This window comes from Eucyclogobius newberryi, unplaced genomic scaffold (assembly GCF_026437365.1).
Source record: "Eucyclogobius newberryi isolate DKJ021-1_F unplaced genomic scaffold, fEucNew1.0.hap1 SCAF_5, whole genome shotgun sequence".
NCBI lineage: Eukaryota > Metazoa > Chordata > Actinopteri > Gobiiformes > Gobiidae > Eucyclogobius > Eucyclogobius newberryi.
The window spans coordinates 15,277,742-15,298,347 of record NW_027316167.1 but is presented as its reverse complement, the minus strand read 5'-3'; the positions used below and the strand labels follow the sequence as shown (position 1 = coordinate 15,298,347).

The following is a 20,606-nucleotide window of genomic DNA, read 5'->3' as shown; positions in this document are numbered from 1 at the left end:
TTCCAGTTTAAAGAATAGACAATAATTGAATAATTGCTATTAACTTGATGAATAATAATTTTGTGAAGATATTTTTGTACATGTTAAAAAGCTAAATAAACCAGCAGATATTTTGTTGGCAAAATATTTTCTGAATTTGATTTTTCTTACTACCCCCTCCAAAAGAGTTAATTGTATAGCTCAATGCAGTATAAAGTCTTGCTTCTCAGATCAGCTCCTTCAAAGATTGAAGTCTTAAAGTCTTGATTTTAAAACATTGTCCTACCTTTGAAACTTTTTCTTCGATTGATCCCTCCTGGATGAATGAAGGAGTTAATTGTGTATTTGTACCATGAATAAATTCCCACCAGCAATCATTTTTATGTAGCGATGGGGAGGGTTCTTCATCTTGAATTGAAGTACTTCAAAAACAGGGCATTTTAGCTTTGGATTCCTGTTGTGGGAACAGGCCCACTCTACTCAGGATGCCCCATGTAAGAACAGGAAGAAACGTGAATGGCTTTGTCTGTGGCCTTTTTTAATCCCTGTTCTGTGTCGTCTTATAGGACTTGAGGCTTACAAGGTTTGTAAGGAGTAAACCAAAGAGATTGGAGACAGGATAATTACATTGCACTTTTCATTAGAAAAGATGACGCTAGATAGTAAATACAGCGCCTCCCAAAGAGTAATTATTCAAAGTGCATTCAGATCCTGGAGGCTGGCAGTGCGAAAAGGTTATATAAGAACAGTTTTTAAATATTAAACTGTCACATTTATAAAAAAAAACAATTGATACACTAAGATCCCTTTTGTCTTTGAAAAAGGAACAAAAGTTAAGTTCATGAACTCATGAAGGTCCAGCCTTATCTGCTCCTTTGTCAAGTTGTTCAAAGTGCCAGTACTATTGGCTGTATATGTGTGGTTCTTTATTTTAACTTGTCTTGATAAAGTTTTGTAAGTTAAAGAAATGGGCGGCATTTGTCTGTTGTGATGTAACATGTGTTTTGCACGTTGAGATCCCTCACCAGTGAAGCCTGCAGCTTCTGGAGGAGAAACGCCCACTACCTAAAACAGACTCGACCCTCCCATATTTTGCAAGTGTTCGTCCAATCCTCTTCCACTGCGAAACATTGTACAAGCTATGGTTTTAAAAGAGGACAGTCAATGGAGAAGCAACCGTACGTTACAACACATTGGGAGGATTCTCTTTGCACGTGCACCTACAATAAGCAAATGTGAAGTGGACTAAACGCGCATCCAGAAACACAATGGTTAGCCTCAACCATTTAACGACAGCATGCTGGAAAAATGTCCACGGCTCTCGGCAGCTGATGGTCAATGTTCGTGCTTTGCACAAGTCCGCGGCGAGCGAGGCTTTGGGGGTCTCCACAGCTGGACAGACGGACATGCCCGAGAGGCATCTCTCACCGGACACGGCCTGCGGTGGCACCGTGGAAAAGACCAGCGCGAAGAGTCTGAAGGAGATGCCAGGCCCCAGCACTTTGTCCAACCTGATCGAGTTCTTCTGGAAGGATGGCTTTGCCAGAATACACGACATCCAGGTAATTTACTCTTCAAACCGCGGAAACTTGACTTCTTGCGCAAATTATAAATTGTATTTATTTCAGGAACAAAGCAGATCAATTGGCATTTTTGTAAATATACCAGAATTAGCCTAAAGGCTATTTTACATCATATTTTTCATTTACAAATAAACTTTGTATCTGTCTCCTTTCACACAGTTACATCACAAATTACATTTCACATTGAACGTCATCTGAAAATATTTGTTCACCTCATGGGTTTATTCTTAAATGGGTGTTTATTTACTGTCCATCGAAGGATCAATAGACTGAAAGAAGTTAGTAATGATGTTATAAATGTTCATTAAAACGATGATTTTCAAAAAATCATTCATAAAAAGGGCTTTTCAGTAACTGACAATAAACTAGTGCAAATAGGCCACATAAACTCTTCCATATCCTTTTCCCTTTTTTAACTGATACAATACTGCTACTTGATTACATTATTAATTTATTTTCACAATAGGCTTTGGGAAAATGGGCTTTGGATAGAGTTATCCCCAAACATTCTATCTAGTCGGATATCTTTCATACTTACACACTTTCTGTTCCATAGATGGACCACACCAAGAAGTTTGGGAAAATCTTCAAGTCCCACTTTGGGCCACAGCTGGTGGTCTCCATCGCAGACCCTGAACTGGTTGCCCAGGTTCTGAGGGCAGAGGGCGTAGCTCCGCAGAGGGCCAACATGGAGTCGTGGAAGGAGTACAGAGACATGAGGGCCCGCTCGACGGGACTGATCTCCGCGTGAGTCCACTTTAACCTTTGATCACCAAAACTACACAGGCGTAACCCAAAGCATTGACTATAGCAGGATGTGAACACTGCTCCTTTACAGAAATAAAATGTGGCTGTTTGCTCAAAGCAGGTGGTGCCTTTTTATTTTCCGATGAATCAAACTTTCATTTCACTTTTAAATATTGCATTAATAGGCTCACATTACATATACATTTTTGTTCTACCGTTTCCAGAGAGGGGGACGACTGGCTGCAGATGCGTAGTGTCCTCAGGCGACTCATAATGCGACCGCGGGACGTTGCAGTTTTCTCGGATGATGTGAACGATGTTGTGGACGACTTAATTATTAGACTTGACATTCTGCGCTCGCAGGAGCCCAATGGAGGCACCGTCTTCAACGTAAATGACCTCTTCTTTAAATACGCCATGGAAGGTTTGTAAATAGCGTACACACATTATCAATAGAGAAAAGATTTGGGCTGTTTTGTGTAATAAGAATAATAAGAATGACATGGATCAGTGATTAAAAAAAAATATCTCAGAACCTTATAAAATGTGATACGTAATGCAAGTATTGCTAAAACAAATCAAAAGAAGTTCTAGAATCTGCACTATCATGTCAGTAACTTCCGGATTTTGCGTAACTGTACTCGACAGGATCAACCCTAACCCTAGTCGATTTAATCTGAAGACCTGACGATATTTATCTTGATCTGTAATGTAGATTTCCACTCTGTCTCTCATTACAGGTGTGGCCGCCATTTTGTACGAGTGTCGACTTGGCTGTCTGAACAATGAGATTCCTAAAGAAACACAAGACTACATAACTGCCCTGCACCTCATGTTCAGCTCCTTCAAGACCACAATGTACGCCGGGGCAATTCCCAAATGGCTCAGACCAATCATCCCCAAACCGTGGGAAGAATTCTGCCTCTCCTGGGACGGCCTTTTCAATTTCAGTACGTCATAGAGAACTAACACAAATGTCTCTTTTTAGTTTTAGTTAGAGTTTTACCATCTTAAATCGTTTGTAAACGTATCGATTCCATTTTTAATACAAAACAACATCCGTCTGGTGGGTCAAGGGATTATCTACCTAATTTGGTTGGACAAATGGTGTGTCCTTCCAGGGAAGAAATCTAATTTGCATCTAAATCTCCTCCTGCTGAATTATGGGTACTGGTGTGGGGTTTCTCCGTTGCATAACTTTTTTTGTGCATTGGCTTTCCCTTCACACTGCCGCTTCCCACAATTTCCTTGTGTTTCTTTGGTAATTCTAGGCCACATTCATGTCGATAAGAGGCTTGGCCAAATCAAGGCCCAGCTGGAGCGTGGAGAGGAAGTTAAAGGAGGGATACTCACACATTTGCTCATCACCAAGGAGATGAACATGGAGGAAATCTACGCCAATGTGACAGAGATGCTGCTGGCAGGAGTTGACACGGTTTGTGTGTTTTAAATGGATGTGTTTGGCAAGAGAAAACTATAGGCTTGAGTTATTATTAGCATCTAATACTGTCAGAAATAACAAAAAATGATGGGTTATATATATATATATATATATATATATATATATATATATATATATATATATATATATATATATATATATATATATATATATATATATATATATATATATATATATATATATATATATATATATATATATATATATATATATATATATATATATATCCTTTGCTGTCCCCAAATATGTTTTCTTTTGGAGGTCAAACATTTGCTAAATATTTAAACTTTGGGTAACACATTAATACACTAACTGACGTTAATACACTAACTGTTTAACTGACAGGGCAAAAACGTTGTGTTTTACCTTTTGTGGGGCAGAATTGATCTTAGATCTGCATTTCTTGGAATACTTTGCTTCAGAGAGGGAAAAAAGCAGAACTGTGCAAGAAAGTTCTATGTTGTGAATTGTCTGGAAATGGTTATCTTTTTTAATCCAAACCTGTGTTTTTCCATTTAGTTCTGGGTGGAATCATGGTTATGGTTTCTAACTGGCACCTACTGCATTTTAGCCCCAAGTAACATACCAGTTTCACTCCTTTGTTAAGTCACACTGGCATTTTTTGTAGTACCGTATATCAATGTCTCTTTGTTGAGCCGTGTTAAATATTAGAAGCTCTTTGTCCATTTGATTATATAACTGCTCGATGTGGCACAGTGGCGTCAGGTGATACGGGCGCGAGGTGAGGAGTGCTACTGTCTTGTTTTGGCAGGCTCTGAGTCGCACGTGTGTGTTGGCCCGGGCTTGGGTTTCTGGCGCCACATTCAGACCTGTGTAGCTGCCAGCGTCAGGTCAGCGCAGTGAATCAGGGGTTACACAGCATCCCACTGTTAAGATTGTTCTCACTCAGATTTAGTTTCTCATCATTTGCCTTTGTCTGTTAAGATCTGCACAGGGGGCCCAGTGAGAGTGGCTCCAGTGTGCAAGTTCTTTCTATTTCTATTGTAAATATTTCTCTCGTAATTGTATAATATATCATATTAAATCGGAATACTCGCCATATTTTTCCTACATTGCACAGATTACTAACCTTAACTGTCCTTCACGTCTTACTGACAATTTTTTTTTTAAATTGCAGATTGTGGACAATAGCAATTTTTTAGATTTCAATTGTCCAAATTTGTAGGATTAGAGACATTCTTAAGCATTTTTTATGAGCACATTAGCATCTGAGTGGGCATATGTGCAGCTAGCCCCTAATTTGTTTTGGGTACTGTCAGATTAATAAGAATTGGGGGTGTAGAGTGTTTTGTGCGGAGCGGGGGCCCATGGGATAAATGGGTGCGTACGTTTTTGTTCAACTTGTTACAACGGCCATGTCGTGGCGGGGGGTGGACTGTGCCGAGCCAGTACCTGACCCCTTGCTTCATTTGGCTTTACTCAGCACACACTAGAGCTGTCAAGACACGTTAGCCCAAGCCAGAGTTATAGCACCAACCAGTCAACTTGAGGCTTAAGGGGGAGCGCTGGGCTGTGCTTTCAGAGGAGTCTCATAAAAGAGCCCAGAGAGAGCGGCAACAGAGGAGCTGATGTAGGTCTGAAAACGCGGGGGAAATGAAGGGGAGGAAAGAAGGAAAAGGGAGAAGTTTTGTTTCAGCCCGATTTGATTTGTCATGTGATTCCTGAAGTGCTTTGTCTGAGGTGTTGCCAGCATCTGTCCCAGTTGGGGTTGGTTAGGATCAAGTTGTTAAATGTGGAATGAGTGGTGACAGAATCCGTGGGGGATCAGGGGAAGAACAAGGAGATGAGGCGCTATGAATACAACGCGGTCATCTTCAAGAGCTTTTTTCTATTTGATCTTAAATCCACTCTGAGACACTGACGTTCAGCAGGCTCAAGTTGTGTTATTAGATTACGTTTTGTGTCGTTTCAGGCTTCGACAAAGAATACCTAGTCTTTCACAGAAATGTATGACAAACCATTTAGTTTAGATTTTGGGAGAATTATGCCATACCCACTTGTCACATGGGAAAAACTGAGATTATTTTATATGAAATCCAATTTACTTACTTGGAAATAACATTTTCTCTTTTGTTTTTCCAGACCTCTTTCACCCTGTCTTGGGCCACATATTTATTAGCACGTTTCCCGCATATACAGCAACAGATTTATGCAGAAGTGGAGAAAACTTTAGGACCAAACACAGTGGCTTCAGCAGATGATGTCCCTCAGCTGCCACTCATCCGCGGCCTGGTCAAAGAGACACTCCGGTACAAGCTACAGAAATTTTGTTTTGTTTTGTTCTCTACTTTAACCTGTAAATTAAGAAGAACACTTTTTAATGCTTGTTTGCTTTGTTTCCTGGGTGTAGGCTTTTCCCTGTTCTCCCAGGCAATGGTCGAATTACTCAAGATGACTTGGTGGTGGGCGGATACTTCATTCCTAAAGGGGTAAAATGAATGAAAATTATATTTATACAGTTTGCATGACCTCAAGAATAACAGCCACAGCAATCATTTATAATTGTAATGTGATCTTTCATGACTCATACATCTTTATTGCAACGTGCCACAGCTGTTTTCATTGAGTGCTGCACATTTTCTGCATTTGGCTTTTATTAGACTCAGTTGGCTCTTTGTCATTACTCAACGTCTCTGGACGAGAAAAGCTTCGTTGATGCTACAGACTTCAGACCAGATCGCTGGGTACGAAAAGACACAACTGACCATGTCGACAACTTTGGCTCCCTTCCTTTTGGCTACGGCATCAGAAGCTGCATTGGCAGAAGAATCGCAGAGTTGGAAATGCACCTGGCTCTCACAAGGGTAAGAACTTAATTGTAGAAGGTAGAATACAATGTAAAAATGTATTTGTTAAAAGCATTTTAGGACTTTAAAAAAAAAAAAAAAGGATGTTATTACACTATATTTTCTGTGATCATAACATTTATATTTATATTTGTTTTGTTTAATCATTTGGTAACTTATAGTATAATGATAAATATTCAATTCAATCAAAGCAATCGAAGCAAAAAGCTAAAAATGAAACTTTTTTTGTTTTCAGATTATTCAGAAGTTTCGCATTGAGGTGTCGCCGCAGACTGATGATGTCAAAGCCAAAACCCATGGCCTGCTCTGCCCAGCTTCCCCCATAAACCTAAAGTTTGTTGAGAGGGAATGATAGATGCACACTTTTTGTATATACTGTTTTATCATAGTTAATTGTGTCGATAGACTTTTTTTATAAACACTTTTTAAAGATTTTAAAGCTGACTGAAGAGTTTTCTCAGCAGTTAACCTTCATTGCTTTCTTATAAACTGGACTGAAAATATTTGCTTCTTTGTATATGTATATTTGTACTATTAGATGAAGTTGTAGGTTGTCTGTTTCTTTGTGAATTATATTACATATGGAACAGGCTCAACCTAGACAGTCAGAATATAACTTTTCTTTGACCTTTGAAAAAGAAAGTGTCAATTTTAGCCTGAATTTATATTCTACTGTCAGTATTACATTTGAATGTTTCCTCCATTGATGTAACTCTCAAAGGCAAATGTATCAAATCAGCAAATGTAGTGACAATGAATGTAATGTTTTATGTATATTATGGGCTTTTTATATCCACACAAATTTGAATTAAGTCGAGATGGTGACTGAATGAAATCTTTGGGCGTCATGCTTGAAGAACTTGAAGAAAGAAACTGGAAAGTAATATGTGATACGTTTACTGTTTGTCTATGTTAGAAATGTGGCTTTGCTTTGGACATTTTTTTAATTTATCTATATCAGTGTAGTTCAAACTATTCAGACCAAATGACACCTAATAAAAGTTGGACCATTAACAGACTATTAACCAACCATTATCTAAAAAAAACTATAGGGTTAAACTAGGACAAAAACAATTACGTAATAAATAATTCAAAGGGAGACCAAACCATAAAATAAACTATAGAAGTTAAAACTGCTGAAGGTGCCTGTGTTCTAATTTTGGTGCCAATAGTTTGAGAGCCACTGATCTAAATCTCAGAGTAAAGCCACTTCATAATGTGTGATGATGAAAGGTACTGAATATGTGCAAGAACTGCCAAGAGTAAGTAGCTGAATTGTGACATTTGAAGGAAACTAGACTATATACTACTGTATTTGTACTGATTAATACTCTAAGCTCTAGTAAAACTGAAAAACAATAAAAGTTACCTATTCAAATGTGTAGATTACAGTGTCTCGAGTTTGACACACTGTGTTCCATTCAACACATTTTCACAAGACTTTATCATAGTGTGTGAGGGGCCTAGAGATGATAGACTTGCAAATGCCACCAAAATGTTGTAAGTAAATTTACTTTGAATATAAATATTTCTGGTTATGGTATAGATATTATTAAACAACAAAATGTAATTGCTGTAACTGTGACTGTAAACTGATTTATAAGGACCAATGAAACATCTCGCGATACTTGGTGACGAGACTTGAGGGGAAAGTAAATAATCGCCATGACACATCGCTGATGCGAGAACCACAGGGGAAAATAAAGCGTGGATGGCCCCTCATTTAGCGGGTTGAATTGATATACGTGTTCTTAAATGTCTGGATAAGCAGCTGTCATTCAGTCTGCTTCGTGAATGTTTGACCCAAGCTTCAATTGGATATTTGAAGACGCGTACGAGATAAGTAAGGGCTATAAAGATGAATGCTAACTTCACATAGCCAACGTTAGCGCCGTTATGCTATCGCAGCTTTAGCATATGGTTTATTCAGGCTATTTAATGTTGTATTCTTGTTAATACAGATAAATAAAGTTACTCCTCTCAGCGTCAGACCCGACTGGAGTACACGGGAACTTTGGTTGGATCTAAAATGATTATTGAAAATCTTGAATCGTTGAAATCGTGGCTATCTGAAACCCTTGAGCCCATGTAAGTATCACACAGCTAAGCTGTAAGCAATCAAGCTTTCTGCTCCTCTATCGTGTTATGTAATCCATTACAAGGATAAACAACCACTATATGTATTTCAATAAGTGCCAAGAAATGGGAGATTTTGATTTCGTAATGTATTTTTCAATCATTCTTCTCTCAGTATCAAGTTGGACTGTGCTAAAGTGTCTGCTTCTCCTCAGCTGTGACGCGGATCCCTCTGCTCTGGCAAAGTATGTCGTGGCTTTGGTGAAAAAGGATAAAACGGAAAAAGAACTGAAAGCCCTTTGTATTGACCAACTGGATGTGTTTCTTCAGAAAGGTATTTTATTTTAATGAGTCCACATTGTCACTAGGTCCAGGGAGAACTGCAGTGTAACATGTTGGATTTATGAATTGTCTTGTAGACACCCAACAATTTGTCGATACACTTTTTGAAGCTATAAATGGCAAAAGCTACCTCCCTCAGTCAGAGCAGCCAACACCTGTCACCAAACCTGACAAAGATGAGCCTAAAAAGGAGGAAGTAAGTTTTACAATTTTACAAACCTATTATTATTCACTACAGTAGCACGATTTTTTTTTTTTTTTTTTAAGCAAAATCAAGATGAAGAACGAGACAAGAAGAATCCACGGCGTCTGACTCACAGTCCTCAGTCAAGCTTGCGATACAGCCGAGACGGCAGGTGTGTTGCAGGACCTAATGACCACAACGGCAAAGGCTTTATCATTTTCACTATTTATTCTTTATTCAACATTCATATGATCATATTGACGTAATCAGAAATTAAAAATGCACCACCTGTGTTATTGTTTGTAGTAATATGGACAAAGTAGGCATCCCAGCAATATTATCTTATATTATACCGGTAATTGGATATATATATATATATATATATATATATATATATATATATATATATATATATATATATATATATATATATATATATATATATATATATATATATATATATATATATATATATATATATAGATAGATAGATAGATAGATAGATAGATAGATAGATAGATAGATAGATAGATAGATAGATAGATAGATAGATAGATAGATAGATAGATAGATAGATAGATAGATAGATAGATAGATCATCTATATCATAAAAGATTAGGGTACAGTTTCATTGTTTAAATTTCCTGTTAATTAGCTTTTCAAATGTTTATAAACTAGTTTATTACATTCCCGTATTTCTGCTGCCCAATGGAATATCACACCCTTATATTATAAAGTATTACATTTTTCCTAGATTGTGTAATCATGTTTTATTAGCTCTGCGTTTGTATTCAAATTGCCATCAAAGTTTCTTATGTACTGAAAATTTAATTTTTAGGAGAGATGACAGAAGAAGAGATGACCGCACTAGAAAGAGGGACTATGACCGCCTGCCTCCCAGAAGAGACTCGTACCGCGACCGCTACAACCGCAGGCGAGGACGCAGTTACAGTCGCAGCCGTAGCCGCAGCTGGAGCAAAGACCGGGTCCGAGACCGAGACCGAGAGCGGGACCGGGACAGGGACAGAGACAGAGACCGCACACGGAGCAGGACGCACAGCCGGAGTCGATCCAGGAGCAGGAGTAGAGGTAACAACATGTCAAAAAGTTTGGAGACCTTGATAATCAGGGATGGGTGGGACTCGGATACATTTACTTGAGTAAGATTGTCAAGAAGAAATTGTACTTCTGAGTAGTTTTTGGTCTGCATACGTTTACTTCAACTTGAGTAAAATTTAAGTTTGAATCAACAGTACAGCACAGTTTGAATTAACAGTACAGTATATGAACAGGAAAAGGAACTAAACGTTTTACTTAAGTCAGTTTAGTCTTTCTAATTTTTGTGTCCATCCCTTTTGAAAATACCAGTTTTGAGCATTAGTTATAATTATTGTTTTGGCTTTCCAATTACATTAATTTACCGATAATCTGATGTTGCGTCAAAACAGGTACTCTTACTTTTATTCTTATGTAAATACTTACAAATACATTTTACAAATACTCTTCACTCTAAGTAATATTTGATCTGCAGTGGCTTTTCTTGAGTAAAATGTTTGGCTTCTCTGCTCATTTCTGTTGATAAAGTAAATTAAATGGTAGGACTGAATTATATGTTATTGCAATTACTTAAGATTTGCAGCTTTAGCTGTTCACATTTAATTTTCAATTATTGTGATAAATCTTGAAGGTCCAACTTTGTCCTGGTTTTACTCTAGTTTAGTAAAGATTTAGCCCCTGTTTCGTTGGAGTTCTGTGAGTGGGAGAACCACCCCTTAAAATATCTGTATTTAGGTTGTATTATTCAACACCTTATCATTTGGCTTTTACTGTTTTGTGACAGAGAGAGATTCGGGAAAGAGTCGGCCTGAAGGTGGTGATGTTTTTGCACCTGCTGTAGTCGTATCTTCCGCATCCACATCCCACTTCCCCGTCCCATCGTTGAGCAGCACCATAACGGTTATTGCTCCCACTCATCATCATGGCAGCAACAACACGACTGAGAGCTGGTCCGACTTTCGACCTGACCACCCTGTGGAGCGCGGCCCTTTCAACCGTGGCCCACCTCCACCACCGAGGAAGAGATGCCGCGACTATGACGGTACATTTTTGAGCTGTTGAAGGAATATTTTCAGAATGTGTGTTGATGTTATGAATGATTTTTGCTGCTGTTTAGTAATTTCAATGGGACTTTCTTGGTTAAATACCACTAGTAGTCGCAAGAAAAAGCTTATGGACAGCTCCTGTTCTCAGACCCTCCTCCTTAGCAAAACCTGGGAAAATGAGAAACCTTGAAGAATCACGGTGGCTTCAGTTACACGCGCACTCAAAATCTGATTATCATTCAGAGTTTAAGTTTGTAGAGCCAAGGTTCAGTCAAGACAGAGGGACAGAGCCAGGCTTTTAGCTCGGATTTGAAAACACCCCGTCCAACCGGGCCCGCACGCCTCTCGTATCATATTGACTTTCCATACTCTCGCGCCGCCTGCGCCTCTCGGCCGTGCAGATCACACTCCGCCACTTAGGAGTGGCGTATGGCGCCGTATTTTACATGGTATTTGGCCGTGGAGGTCCGGCAAACGTGGAGCTTCAGCATTTTCCAGACCACGGCTCGGCAGCCAATCAGAGCCAAGCACACAAACTTTGTCGACCAATCAGCGTGCAGCATGCAAATTTTCACTTGTAAACACTAAACTGTCTTGGCACGGACCACGGCGGACTATCGTCAAACGCTTCCCGGCCCGATTTAATGATGATATTCCCTTTTCTAAAATGTAATAATAAAAATTACACCGTCCTTGCCCTCGAAAATGTCCGTCCACATGTCGAGATACCCCGTCCAAAAAACGGGAAGACGGCCCGCTAGCTAAAAGCCTGGACAGAGCGTATGATTTACTCAAATTCAGCAGGATGATGCAACATGTTTATTGTATACTGTTGAAACAACTACTTTATGTTTTAGAAATGTTGTTAACAATTAATAGTTTCAGATTTTCTTTTGTAATTGAATTTGCTGACTGTGCATTGCTCTTGTCTTACAGAGAAGGGCTTTTGCATGCGAGGAGACATGTGTCCGTTTGACCATGGAAGTGACCCTGTGGTGGTAGAAGATGTGAATTTGCCTAATATACTGCCTTTCCAACCTCCACCTATCCCGGGTGTGGATCCTCCTCCAGGACTGCCACCACCTCCTCCACTCCTGAACCCTCCACCCGTGAACCTGCGGCCCCCTGTGCCCCCTCCAGGCTCGCTTCCACCCAGCCTTCCACCTGTAGCAGGTAGAACTTATGGAAGCAATAGGGGTAGATTTCTTGGAATTCCTTACAAGTTTGACACTGTCCAAGGTTTGCATTTTACTATTTTTGGAAGTGTCTATTTTGTTTTTTCACTACAACATTGAATGTGGACACTGTTCTACTGACCATTCCCAATCCCACGTGGGGCCTTTCTGTGTGGAGTCTGTATGTTCTCTCCTTGTCTGCGTAGTTTTCCTCCGGGTGCTCTGGTTTCCCCTCCCACTAAAACATGTACAATAGGCTCCTCCCCTCTGGGGCCAGGAATCCCTTGAAAAAGAGATTGTGCAATAATCTGCTTTATTAGATAAATACGTTCTCATGTCTATTACATTCAAATACATAAATTACAAAATATTTACGGTAAAACAAAATTCAACATGATCAAAAAGGAGTTTGAGACCCCCACCCTGTAATTTAATGTTAAGGCTAGGCCTGTCAAAACACATTTTGAATAAAGTGGGATAATTCCACTAAACCCATTTCTATATGTACAGAAAAAAGAGAAAAAATTCCCCACTAGTGCACAGAAAATGTATAAATCTTTTGAGCCCTAAAAATTGAAAGTCGATTATAGTTAAAGATTGAATGGACAATTTTTTTGGCCCAAATCTGAGTCTCATTTCCTCGTGGCGTGCACTGCCAATTAGTCCTGCCAAGTATCAATCATAAAACGCACCTACCGCTCACCTGCAGCTGCGTGCGGCTCGTCCCCACGAGAGCAGCACGTTTCCATGTGTCTAAGCGCATTGATCTATCGTAATATAGTTCCCTCAGTGTACGGGACAAAATGAAGACGGAGAAAGACAAAGAGATGCGATCCGTCGCGCTAATAAACAAATGCATGTGTGTGTTGTATCAGTCTGCATGGGGGGAGTGCGCATGCGTACTTCCGCCCAAGTTCTCAAATTGCCGAAAAATCGTCCATTGCGCCTTTAATATTGTAACAGTTCGAGTTAGGGCAGAAATAAACTCGTCAAACTTACCCCAGAAATCAAAATGTTCTTTACTGTATATTTTGTGTCGTCCATGTCCATCATATCCAAGAAGTATATTTTTTCTTTTTTCATAGTATTTTCTGTGTTGTTTTTTTTTTGGGGGGATCAGGTCCTCCTCCACCTCTTCCTCCGCTTCAGCCTTCAGGAATGGACGCTCCTCCCAACTCCATCACCAGCTCGGTGCCCACCATCGTCACTTCTGGGATGCGCCCCTCACTTCCTCCAGGCCCACCACCACCAATATTCAATCCTGGTGAAGATTTAATTTGATCCAAATCCACCTTATTTTTTATACAGCACATTTTTATAAACAAACTAGTTTCCACTGTGCTGCACAGACTCAATGGCTTTAAAAGTCAACATGAATGCTACTTTAATTTATCTTTACGGTCTGTTAGTTTGATGTTGACTTGAGCTAATGGAAGCAATAAAGATTTGTGATTACTGTTGGCTGTTGTTTTGAAGGTATGTCTATTTAACAATGTTTTGTTTGTTTGGCCCGAAGTATTTGACACCGACGTATACAACCCTGAAGCTCCTAGTATTACCAGTTCATCCAGGCCATTGTACCGCCATCGCAACACCCAAAGACCCAACCTGATCGGCCTTACAATGGGAGATGTGGACCAGCCACCGCGGGGTAAGTCTCCAATAACTTCTCTAGTGTGAGAATGGTCTCGTTGCTGTATTTAAATTGTATTACTAACAGCAATCTTGTTTTGTCTATATTCAGAAAAGATTCCAAATAACAGCATGAGGATTGTGATGGAGTCGGACTCGAGAAAAAGGGCAGCTCTCTCTAATGACGGCGGCATTTTGTCCAAGAAACCATGGTTTGAAAAGTGAGTTACACCACGCTACAACGTTAGTCTAAACGGGTAAACGTCCTACACGTCTGTCATGTCTCTTGATTTTTATTTAGCCCCAACTTTAACAAAGCCAATCACCATGGTTACCACAATAGAGGCCCATTCAATCCTCTCAACACCAAACTGCTGGTCCGGCAGATTCCGTTCGACCTCAACAACATCAGCAAACTCAATGAGCATTTCAGCAAGTTTGGCACCATTGTCAACCTTCAGGTAATTGGCTCTTATTTGAAACATTTGTATGAATTAGTATGTCCTTGTATGTTTTTTTTCCATAAAGTATTCATTAGCTAGGGACAGTTTAGAGGCACCAACAACTTTCTCTTCAATCACATTGTGGGGTTTAAGACGATATGAGCTGTTAAACTGTAGTGGTATTGTTGTATTTACCTTTTTCTACGGGGTTATACATACTTTATTTTTAGTGTTTAAATGCTGACAGTTGAAGCTAAACTGTAGTGTCTTTTTTTTCTATATAATTTGAAATGTTTGGTTATTCTGGCAGGTGGCCTTCCAAAATGACCCAGAGGGGGCTCTTATACAGTTTGCTGCCCCGGAGGAGGCGAAGCGGGCCATGTACAGTCCTGAGGCTGTGCTCAATAACCGCTTCATCCGACTGTACTGGTATCGAGAGGACGGGGGGGACGCACAGGGCCAGACACACTCGCAGCAGCAGCAACAAAATGCAACGGTATAGGCTCAACATTTTACTTGATTGCATACATTTTTAGCAGTTGCAGCTTTGGGTTTTTTTTTTCTTAACTCTGGAAAAAATTATTAGAGGTTTAGTCTGTAAAAGTATTACTATCAAACAAGGAAAGATGGGCAAATGAAAGGAAAAAAACACCACCAATATATATGTTTTCAGAAATGAGCTGAAACTTGTCTCGATTCAAATTGAACATAAAAGTACAGAAATATTGAATGTTTGGACGGCTACACTGCACCTTTTCAAAGTCATTATAAACTATATATTTGAATTCTTATTACCTAGAATTTTATACGATTTTGTAAAATCGTATCACCCTCTTGTTGTCTCTCCAAGAGCTTTCTGGCTTCATTCTAGTCCTGTAGCATTCATTAAAAAGAGTGTTTTGATGTAGATGCAGCCTCCAGCCACATCCCTGAAGCAGTCCGTCAAAGACCGCCTCGGACCCTTAGTCACACCGAGCCCTGAGCCAACGCAAGACTCAAGTGTAGACTCTCAGGTATGTTCTGCTGTTGGCTAAAATCTTATTATGAACCACCTGTGCCTAATTCTGTATTGTCGTTATTGCACAGAATCCATTAAAACTATCAGTGAAGGAACGTTTGGGGTTCACTGCCAAACCAGCCCCTCCTGTTGAAAAGGTTTGTCCACATTGACTTATTTTTCTCTCCTCAAAGGTGCACTGTGTGAACGTTTTCACAACAATAGCAACTCTACTTTTGAACACCAGAGGGCATTGCATTTTCATATCTCCATGTGAGGACACGTTCTGTTTTCTTCTGGAGGGTGTGTCCAGGTCTCCCCTGTTTGATCATGAGTGGTCCACCCACCACATGTGGCCCTTCTGAAGTGCACCAGCAGCTTGTTTTCATCTTATTCCAGAAGTTGCACTCCATCCAACGTAATCCTTCTTCCGGTTGTTGTATTTAACATAGGGCCGCCGACCCCAAGAGAAAATAAGTTTTACACAGACTCAAAAGCCATTTTCAGGCTGCTCAGGGAATCCGTGCTTTGTTGACTTGTTGGACACATTTTACACAAATCAATCTGCTTACATGTTTGAGCAGTGAGATTTTCCCCTCGTTCTCAACTTGAGTGACTGGAGTTAAAGCCAATACAACGGAAGTACAGATACGTGGCAAAAAGATGCAAAAGTGGGCGGGTGAGGTGAATAAGAACAGTAAACTTTGGTTTATACAAATGGGGTGATTGCATTACCGGTATTTGCAACTGTGCCGGAACAACCGTCCTTTTTGTCCACACAGCCAGGGACAAGTTATTTTAGTTTAAACCCCTTATTTAAACTCTTAATCAATACAGAATGTTTTTTTCATGTTACAAAAGGATCCACTGATTAACGCTGCAGTGCGCATGGACTTTAGGGCTATTTTTAGCTCGGCGCACAGCTTGTTCTCTGCAACCAAACACCCGTTGCATAGCGCTGGTAGTTTACATGGGATTTTAGAAGCTTTAAACTTTGTAAAAACTTAACTCCGTGTGTTCAATATAATACTCGCAGCAGAATTCTTTCCTATGAGCTCTTGTGCGTGCAGAGTTGCAAAGGCTAACTTTAGCTCCACGGCTAGCTCTTCTACTGACGTGGGTGAATGGCTGTTGCAGCTCGTTTCAAATTATTTCTCTGCTCTGTGGCATGGGTGGATCCCTCATTCAAGATTCTCCTCAGTATAACATTAAGACACTCTAAAGCTGGGATACTTGACTTTTCTTGTATATATTTAGAATTTACATTGAGTGTAAAAGTAGCAGTTTAAAAAATCTGTTCAAATTTTTGCCTGGAAATGAAAATGGTGCTTTACTTTATTTCATTTCAGGTCTTTTCCACTTCCATGGGTCTAACTAAAACTGTGTACAATCCTGTTGCATTAAAGGCTGCTCAGAAAACCACAGAAGTCCTAAAGAAAAAACAGGTGCAAAATAGACCGACTCTTCCTAAAACTGACTAACCTCAAATCTTGTGTCTAATTCATGAGGATTTTTGCCAACAGGATGCACTAAAACTACAGCATGATGTCAGGAGGAAGAAACAAGAGATTCTAGAGAAGCACATTGAAACTCAGAAGGTAAGAAATATGCTTTTTCTTACGTTCCACACTCGTACCATATATGGCAGTTGGGTTGATTCACACTGACAGAGGCTCAGCGTATGAAGTATTGCACAGTTTCCACTACACAAGTTTGAGTAATTTTCAGTCCATAGCGACGATAATATTTTTTTTCTGTTTGTGTTGGCTTAGTTTATGTTGACAGTTCTGCCTCTCTGCCCTCTCAGCTCCTCATATCTAAACTGGAGAAGAATAAAACGATGAAAGCTGAGGATAAGGCAAAGATCATGGAGACGTTGAGCACCTTGACCAAAAGCATCACCAAACTTCAAGAGGAGATTAAAGTGATCTCGGCCAGCAATCCCATTCGGACGGCCAAGACCAAGGCACAGGTACAACCTCGGCACAACTAGAACTGTATTTGTAATGGAGGTGCCATGATGTATTAGTCACAACAATGATACTGTGACCAAACATCAGTGAAATTCTGAATTAACTTTCATCCACACTGTCTGATAGATTATTTACCAACTAATCTTCATATTCTCAATTGTCTTACGTGAAAAGGCACAAAAGGAGCTGTTGGACGCGGAGTTGGACTTGTACAAGAAGACCCAGTCTGGAGAAGATACTGCACTGCTCAAGATTAAGTACACACAGCTGCAAATCGAGGTATAAAGCATCATTTTCTGAAAGGAGACTCCCATTTTAAGATTGTTATCAAATAATGGATTGCATATTTAAAGCATGACGATAGTCTCGCTGTTTTTGAAATGAGGTACTTGTGCATTTAACACATTTCAGGGTCACCCATTTCTGATGTTGCAATGGAAAATATTAGTGTTAAAATCTTACAATGATGATGCAGTGGACAAAATTTGTGAAATCTATTTTATATTTCCACACATATTCTTGTGCTCTCTGTCAAGTCATGTATTTGAAAAAATCTATACACAAACATTTGTCTGCTTGAAGGCTGCCAAAAGGGGGATCTTGGCTCCAGGACGGGGTCGTGGGCTGCATTCTCGCGGCCGTGGTTCGCACCGGGCAAGAGGAAGAGGAGTTGGGGGTAGAGGACGAGGTCGGGGGGTCCCATCACACGCCGTCGTGGACCACAGACCAAGAGCACTGGAGATTTCAGGTTTCAGCGATGCAGAAAACGTTAACCTCCTTCCACACTTTGCTGTAAGTCCAGGTCAAATGTGGGTTTAAGGCTAAATTAGAGTTACCAATGGTCTGTGTTACCACAGGGCCAGAGTGCCCTCTGGTGGATATAGTGGGACAAAGAAAAAACTCCAGCCTAAAATCAGCATAAATGTGACAGGAAAAACATGTGATACAAAATGTAAACCATCCAAAAGGAAACAAGTATAACCAGTTTGTTAAATGTAAGCTACAGTATCTCAGTGTTTTCTACTGCTTTATTTTGATTAAATTGTCAAATTTTGAAATGGTAAACTATTGGAGTAACGTGTTCTTTTCCACTTCTCAAGCAATTTGGGGAAATTGAAGATTGCCAAATTGACGAGAAAAGCTTGACTGCAGTCATCTCCTACAGAACGAGAGCCGAGGCCGAACTGGTGGGTCTTTATGAACATGATGTGTAAACCTTGGATATAATATCTTTTGAATAATTATGATTATTTTGTTAGGCGGCTGTACATGGAGTGAGGCTGAACAGCCAAATACTACGTTTGGCCTGGCACAAACCTGCGGTGAACCTCAGTCATGCCGATGCAGAGGATGCTGAACAAGAGGAAGAAGAGGTATTTTTTAACGTCTCTTGTCACTTTGTGGATTGAATAATTTGGGGAAATCTGTTAATTCCCACACCTTTCCTTTACTGCCAGAGGTAACCCAAATATTGTAAACATAAACATCATGCCTCTTTTCTTCTAGCGTCCACAAGAGGGAGCTATTGTACATTTAAATAATTCTAGTTGAGTTCACATTCAAACCAAACCCTCCAAACATAGAAAGACCTGCCTGTCTGGATTTTCCTTTACTCTGAACATCACACTAACTCCACATGTTTTTCCCCGGCAGTATCCGAATGAGTCTCTGAGTGATGATGCGCTGCTTCAGGACGACGACGAGGAGGACGATGAGCCTCGCTCCTGGAGAAGATGAAGACCAGTGTCAATCAACTTTCAAGTCTTCAACCCTGATGTCAGAAATGTATTTCTTTTTAGATGGATTTTTGTTTTTCTGTAACCAACATCTAACTTGCATTGAATCAATTTACCAAGTTTAGATTACTTTTAATGTTTCCCAAATGCAACAGGGGTGATTTTTTTAATGCTCTTAATGTAGTTAGACATTTTATTTTATTTTTGCAACTCGGAACACAATTGTCTGGATATGTGAACCCTGATCATATAGACACATTAGTTAACATTAGTTAACACGTTTCTTAATACAAAGGCGTATTGTAATTTAACAAGACTGTAGCTTTTACAGATCATGTTAGTTTGGACAGTTATGATGCTCATGTGTAAATATTTTATGTATGGGTTTGAATAATTTGTTTTAAAAAAAAAAAGAAAATGCTTTGCTTCTCTGTTCCTGGTTTTATTTTGACTTGTAAAAAATAAAGAATTGAAATGGTCTGAAAACATCCTGCCGAAAAAGAAAAAAACATCTTGAATGAAAAAGAAAAAAAAGAAAAAAGGAAAAAAAAACGTTGGCAGTGAATGGAAAAAAAGATTCAAAGACCATTAAAAAAAAAAAAAAACTTCATCTTTCCTAAAAGAGCAAACTTCTGCACCCACATGAACATGTTGGTAAGGTAAACATTTACATTTGGACGGTAATGTTCTTTCATTTGCATATATACTGCATGCATATTGCTCTATCAAATTCTAATATTTTTTCTCTCTTTGCATTACAGGGTGAACCAGTTTTTCTTCAATTGTCATCCAACCATTGACCTCTAATGAAATGTTTGTCTATTTCTGTATTTTAATACATTTGAACTTTGGTTTATACTCTGTCTTGTTTTTCCATCAAATGTGTGCAATGTAAAATCCAAATAATAATGAAAATGAAACTAAACAACTTTTAAGATTGTGCCTGATATTTGTTTCTTCAAAATGACAAAAGTGAATCAGATTTGACCTTGGAATGAGTTGGTCGTTCTGACATGATCACAATAACCAAATAGAAAGTGTAAACCTTTAAGTAACATGTAGGTAACACTGTAGGCCTGAATAACTGTAAAAAGTATCTAAAAAGAACCAAAGACAATTTTATTTACATTTGACCAAAAGCACCAGACTAAGTTGCCATCCACTCGCCTTGAGACTACAGCGTTTGGAGGTTTTCTTTTCCTTTACCAGACTCCTGCAGAGGTGTTCTCCTCCTACAATCCTCCCACAATCCTTCAGTCCAGAAAAACACACCGGACGGATAACCCAATCAGTGCCCAGTGGTTCAAGGTTCCCCTGCCTCCCATGGTCCTCCTGTCAGGCTCACAG

The 20,606-nt window shown here is 39.5% G+C and overlaps 2 protein-coding genes across 4 annotated transcripts; both read left to right on the top strand.

Annotated features, from left to right (window-relative positions):
• Positions 1-1,130: 1,130 nt before the first annotated feature.
• On the top strand, positions 1,131-7,263 carry cyp27c1 (cytochrome P450, family 27, subfamily C, polypeptide 1). Its single transcript, XM_072465296.1, has 9 exons — positions 1,131-1,541; positions 2,119-2,309; positions 2,534-2,733; positions 3,050-3,259; positions 3,581-3,744; positions 5,875-6,041; positions 6,143-6,221; positions 6,393-6,596; positions 6,835-7,263. The coding sequence occupies exons 1-9, from the start codon at positions 1,248-1,250 to the stop codon at positions 6,949-6,951; spliced, it is 1,626 nt and encodes a 541-aa protein (XP_072321397.1). The 5' UTR covers positions 1,131-1,247; the 3' UTR covers positions 6,952-7,263.
• Positions 7,264-8,249: 986 nt separating this feature from the next.
• Positions 8,250-19,934, top strand: rbm26 (RNA binding motif protein 26). Of its 3 annotated transcripts, none has more exons than XM_072464545.1 (23): positions 8,250-8,442; positions 8,561-8,687; positions 8,891-9,009; positions 9,095-9,213; positions 9,285-9,373; positions 10,040-10,290; positions 11,042-11,299; positions 12,240-12,476; positions 13,599-13,742; positions 13,995-14,129; positions 14,223-14,331; positions 14,412-14,571; positions 14,864-15,049; positions 15,468-15,566; positions 15,640-15,708; positions 16,900-16,995; positions 17,074-17,148; positions 17,358-17,522; positions 17,698-17,802; positions 18,106-18,315; positions 18,624-18,710; positions 18,783-18,896; positions 19,177-19,933. In XM_072464545.1, exons 2-23 carry the CDS (start codon positions 8,629-8,631, stop codon positions 19,258-19,260), a joined length of 2,970 nt encoding a protein of 989 aa, XP_072320646.1. In that variant the 5' UTR covers positions 8,250-8,442; positions 8,561-8,628; the 3' UTR covers positions 19,261-19,933. The 3 variants fall into 3 exon arrangements, with proteins under 3 accessions (XP_072320646.1, XP_072320645.1, XP_072320647.1); XM_072464544.1 differs by having other exon boundaries at positions 15,462-15,566; XM_072464546.1 differs by lacking the exon at positions 8,250-8,442 and having other exon boundaries at positions 8,571-8,687; positions 15,462-15,566; positions 19,177-19,934.
• Positions 19,935-20,606: the final 672 nt, after the last annotated feature.

Bases quoted from the DNA above. Each gene is read 5' to 3' on its own strand.
- cyp27c1 (XM_072465296.1), top strand. From the start codon at position 1,248: ATGGTTAGCCTCAACCATTTAACGACAGCATGCTGGAAAAATGTCCAC. The intron at 6,042-6,142 runs GTACAAGCTACA...TCCTGGGTGTAG, and splicing joins CTGGTCAAAGAGACACTCCG to GCTTTTCCCTGTTCTCCCAG. The intron at 6,597-6,834 runs GTAAGAACTTAA...TTTTGTTTTCAG, and splicing joins TGCACCTGGCTCTCACAAGG to ATTATTCAGAAGTTTCGCAT.
- rbm26 (XM_072464546.1), top strand. From the start codon at position 8,629: ATGATTATTGAAAATCTTGAATCGTTGAAATCGTGGCTATCTGAAACC. The intron at 13,743-13,994 runs GTGAAGATTTAA...TTTGGCCCGAAG, and splicing joins ACCACCAATATTCAATCCTG to TATTTGACACCGACGTATAC. The intron at 17,523-17,697 runs GTACAACCTCGG...TTACGTGAAAAG, and splicing joins CGGCCAAGACCAAGGCACAG to GCACAAAAGGAGCTGTTGGA.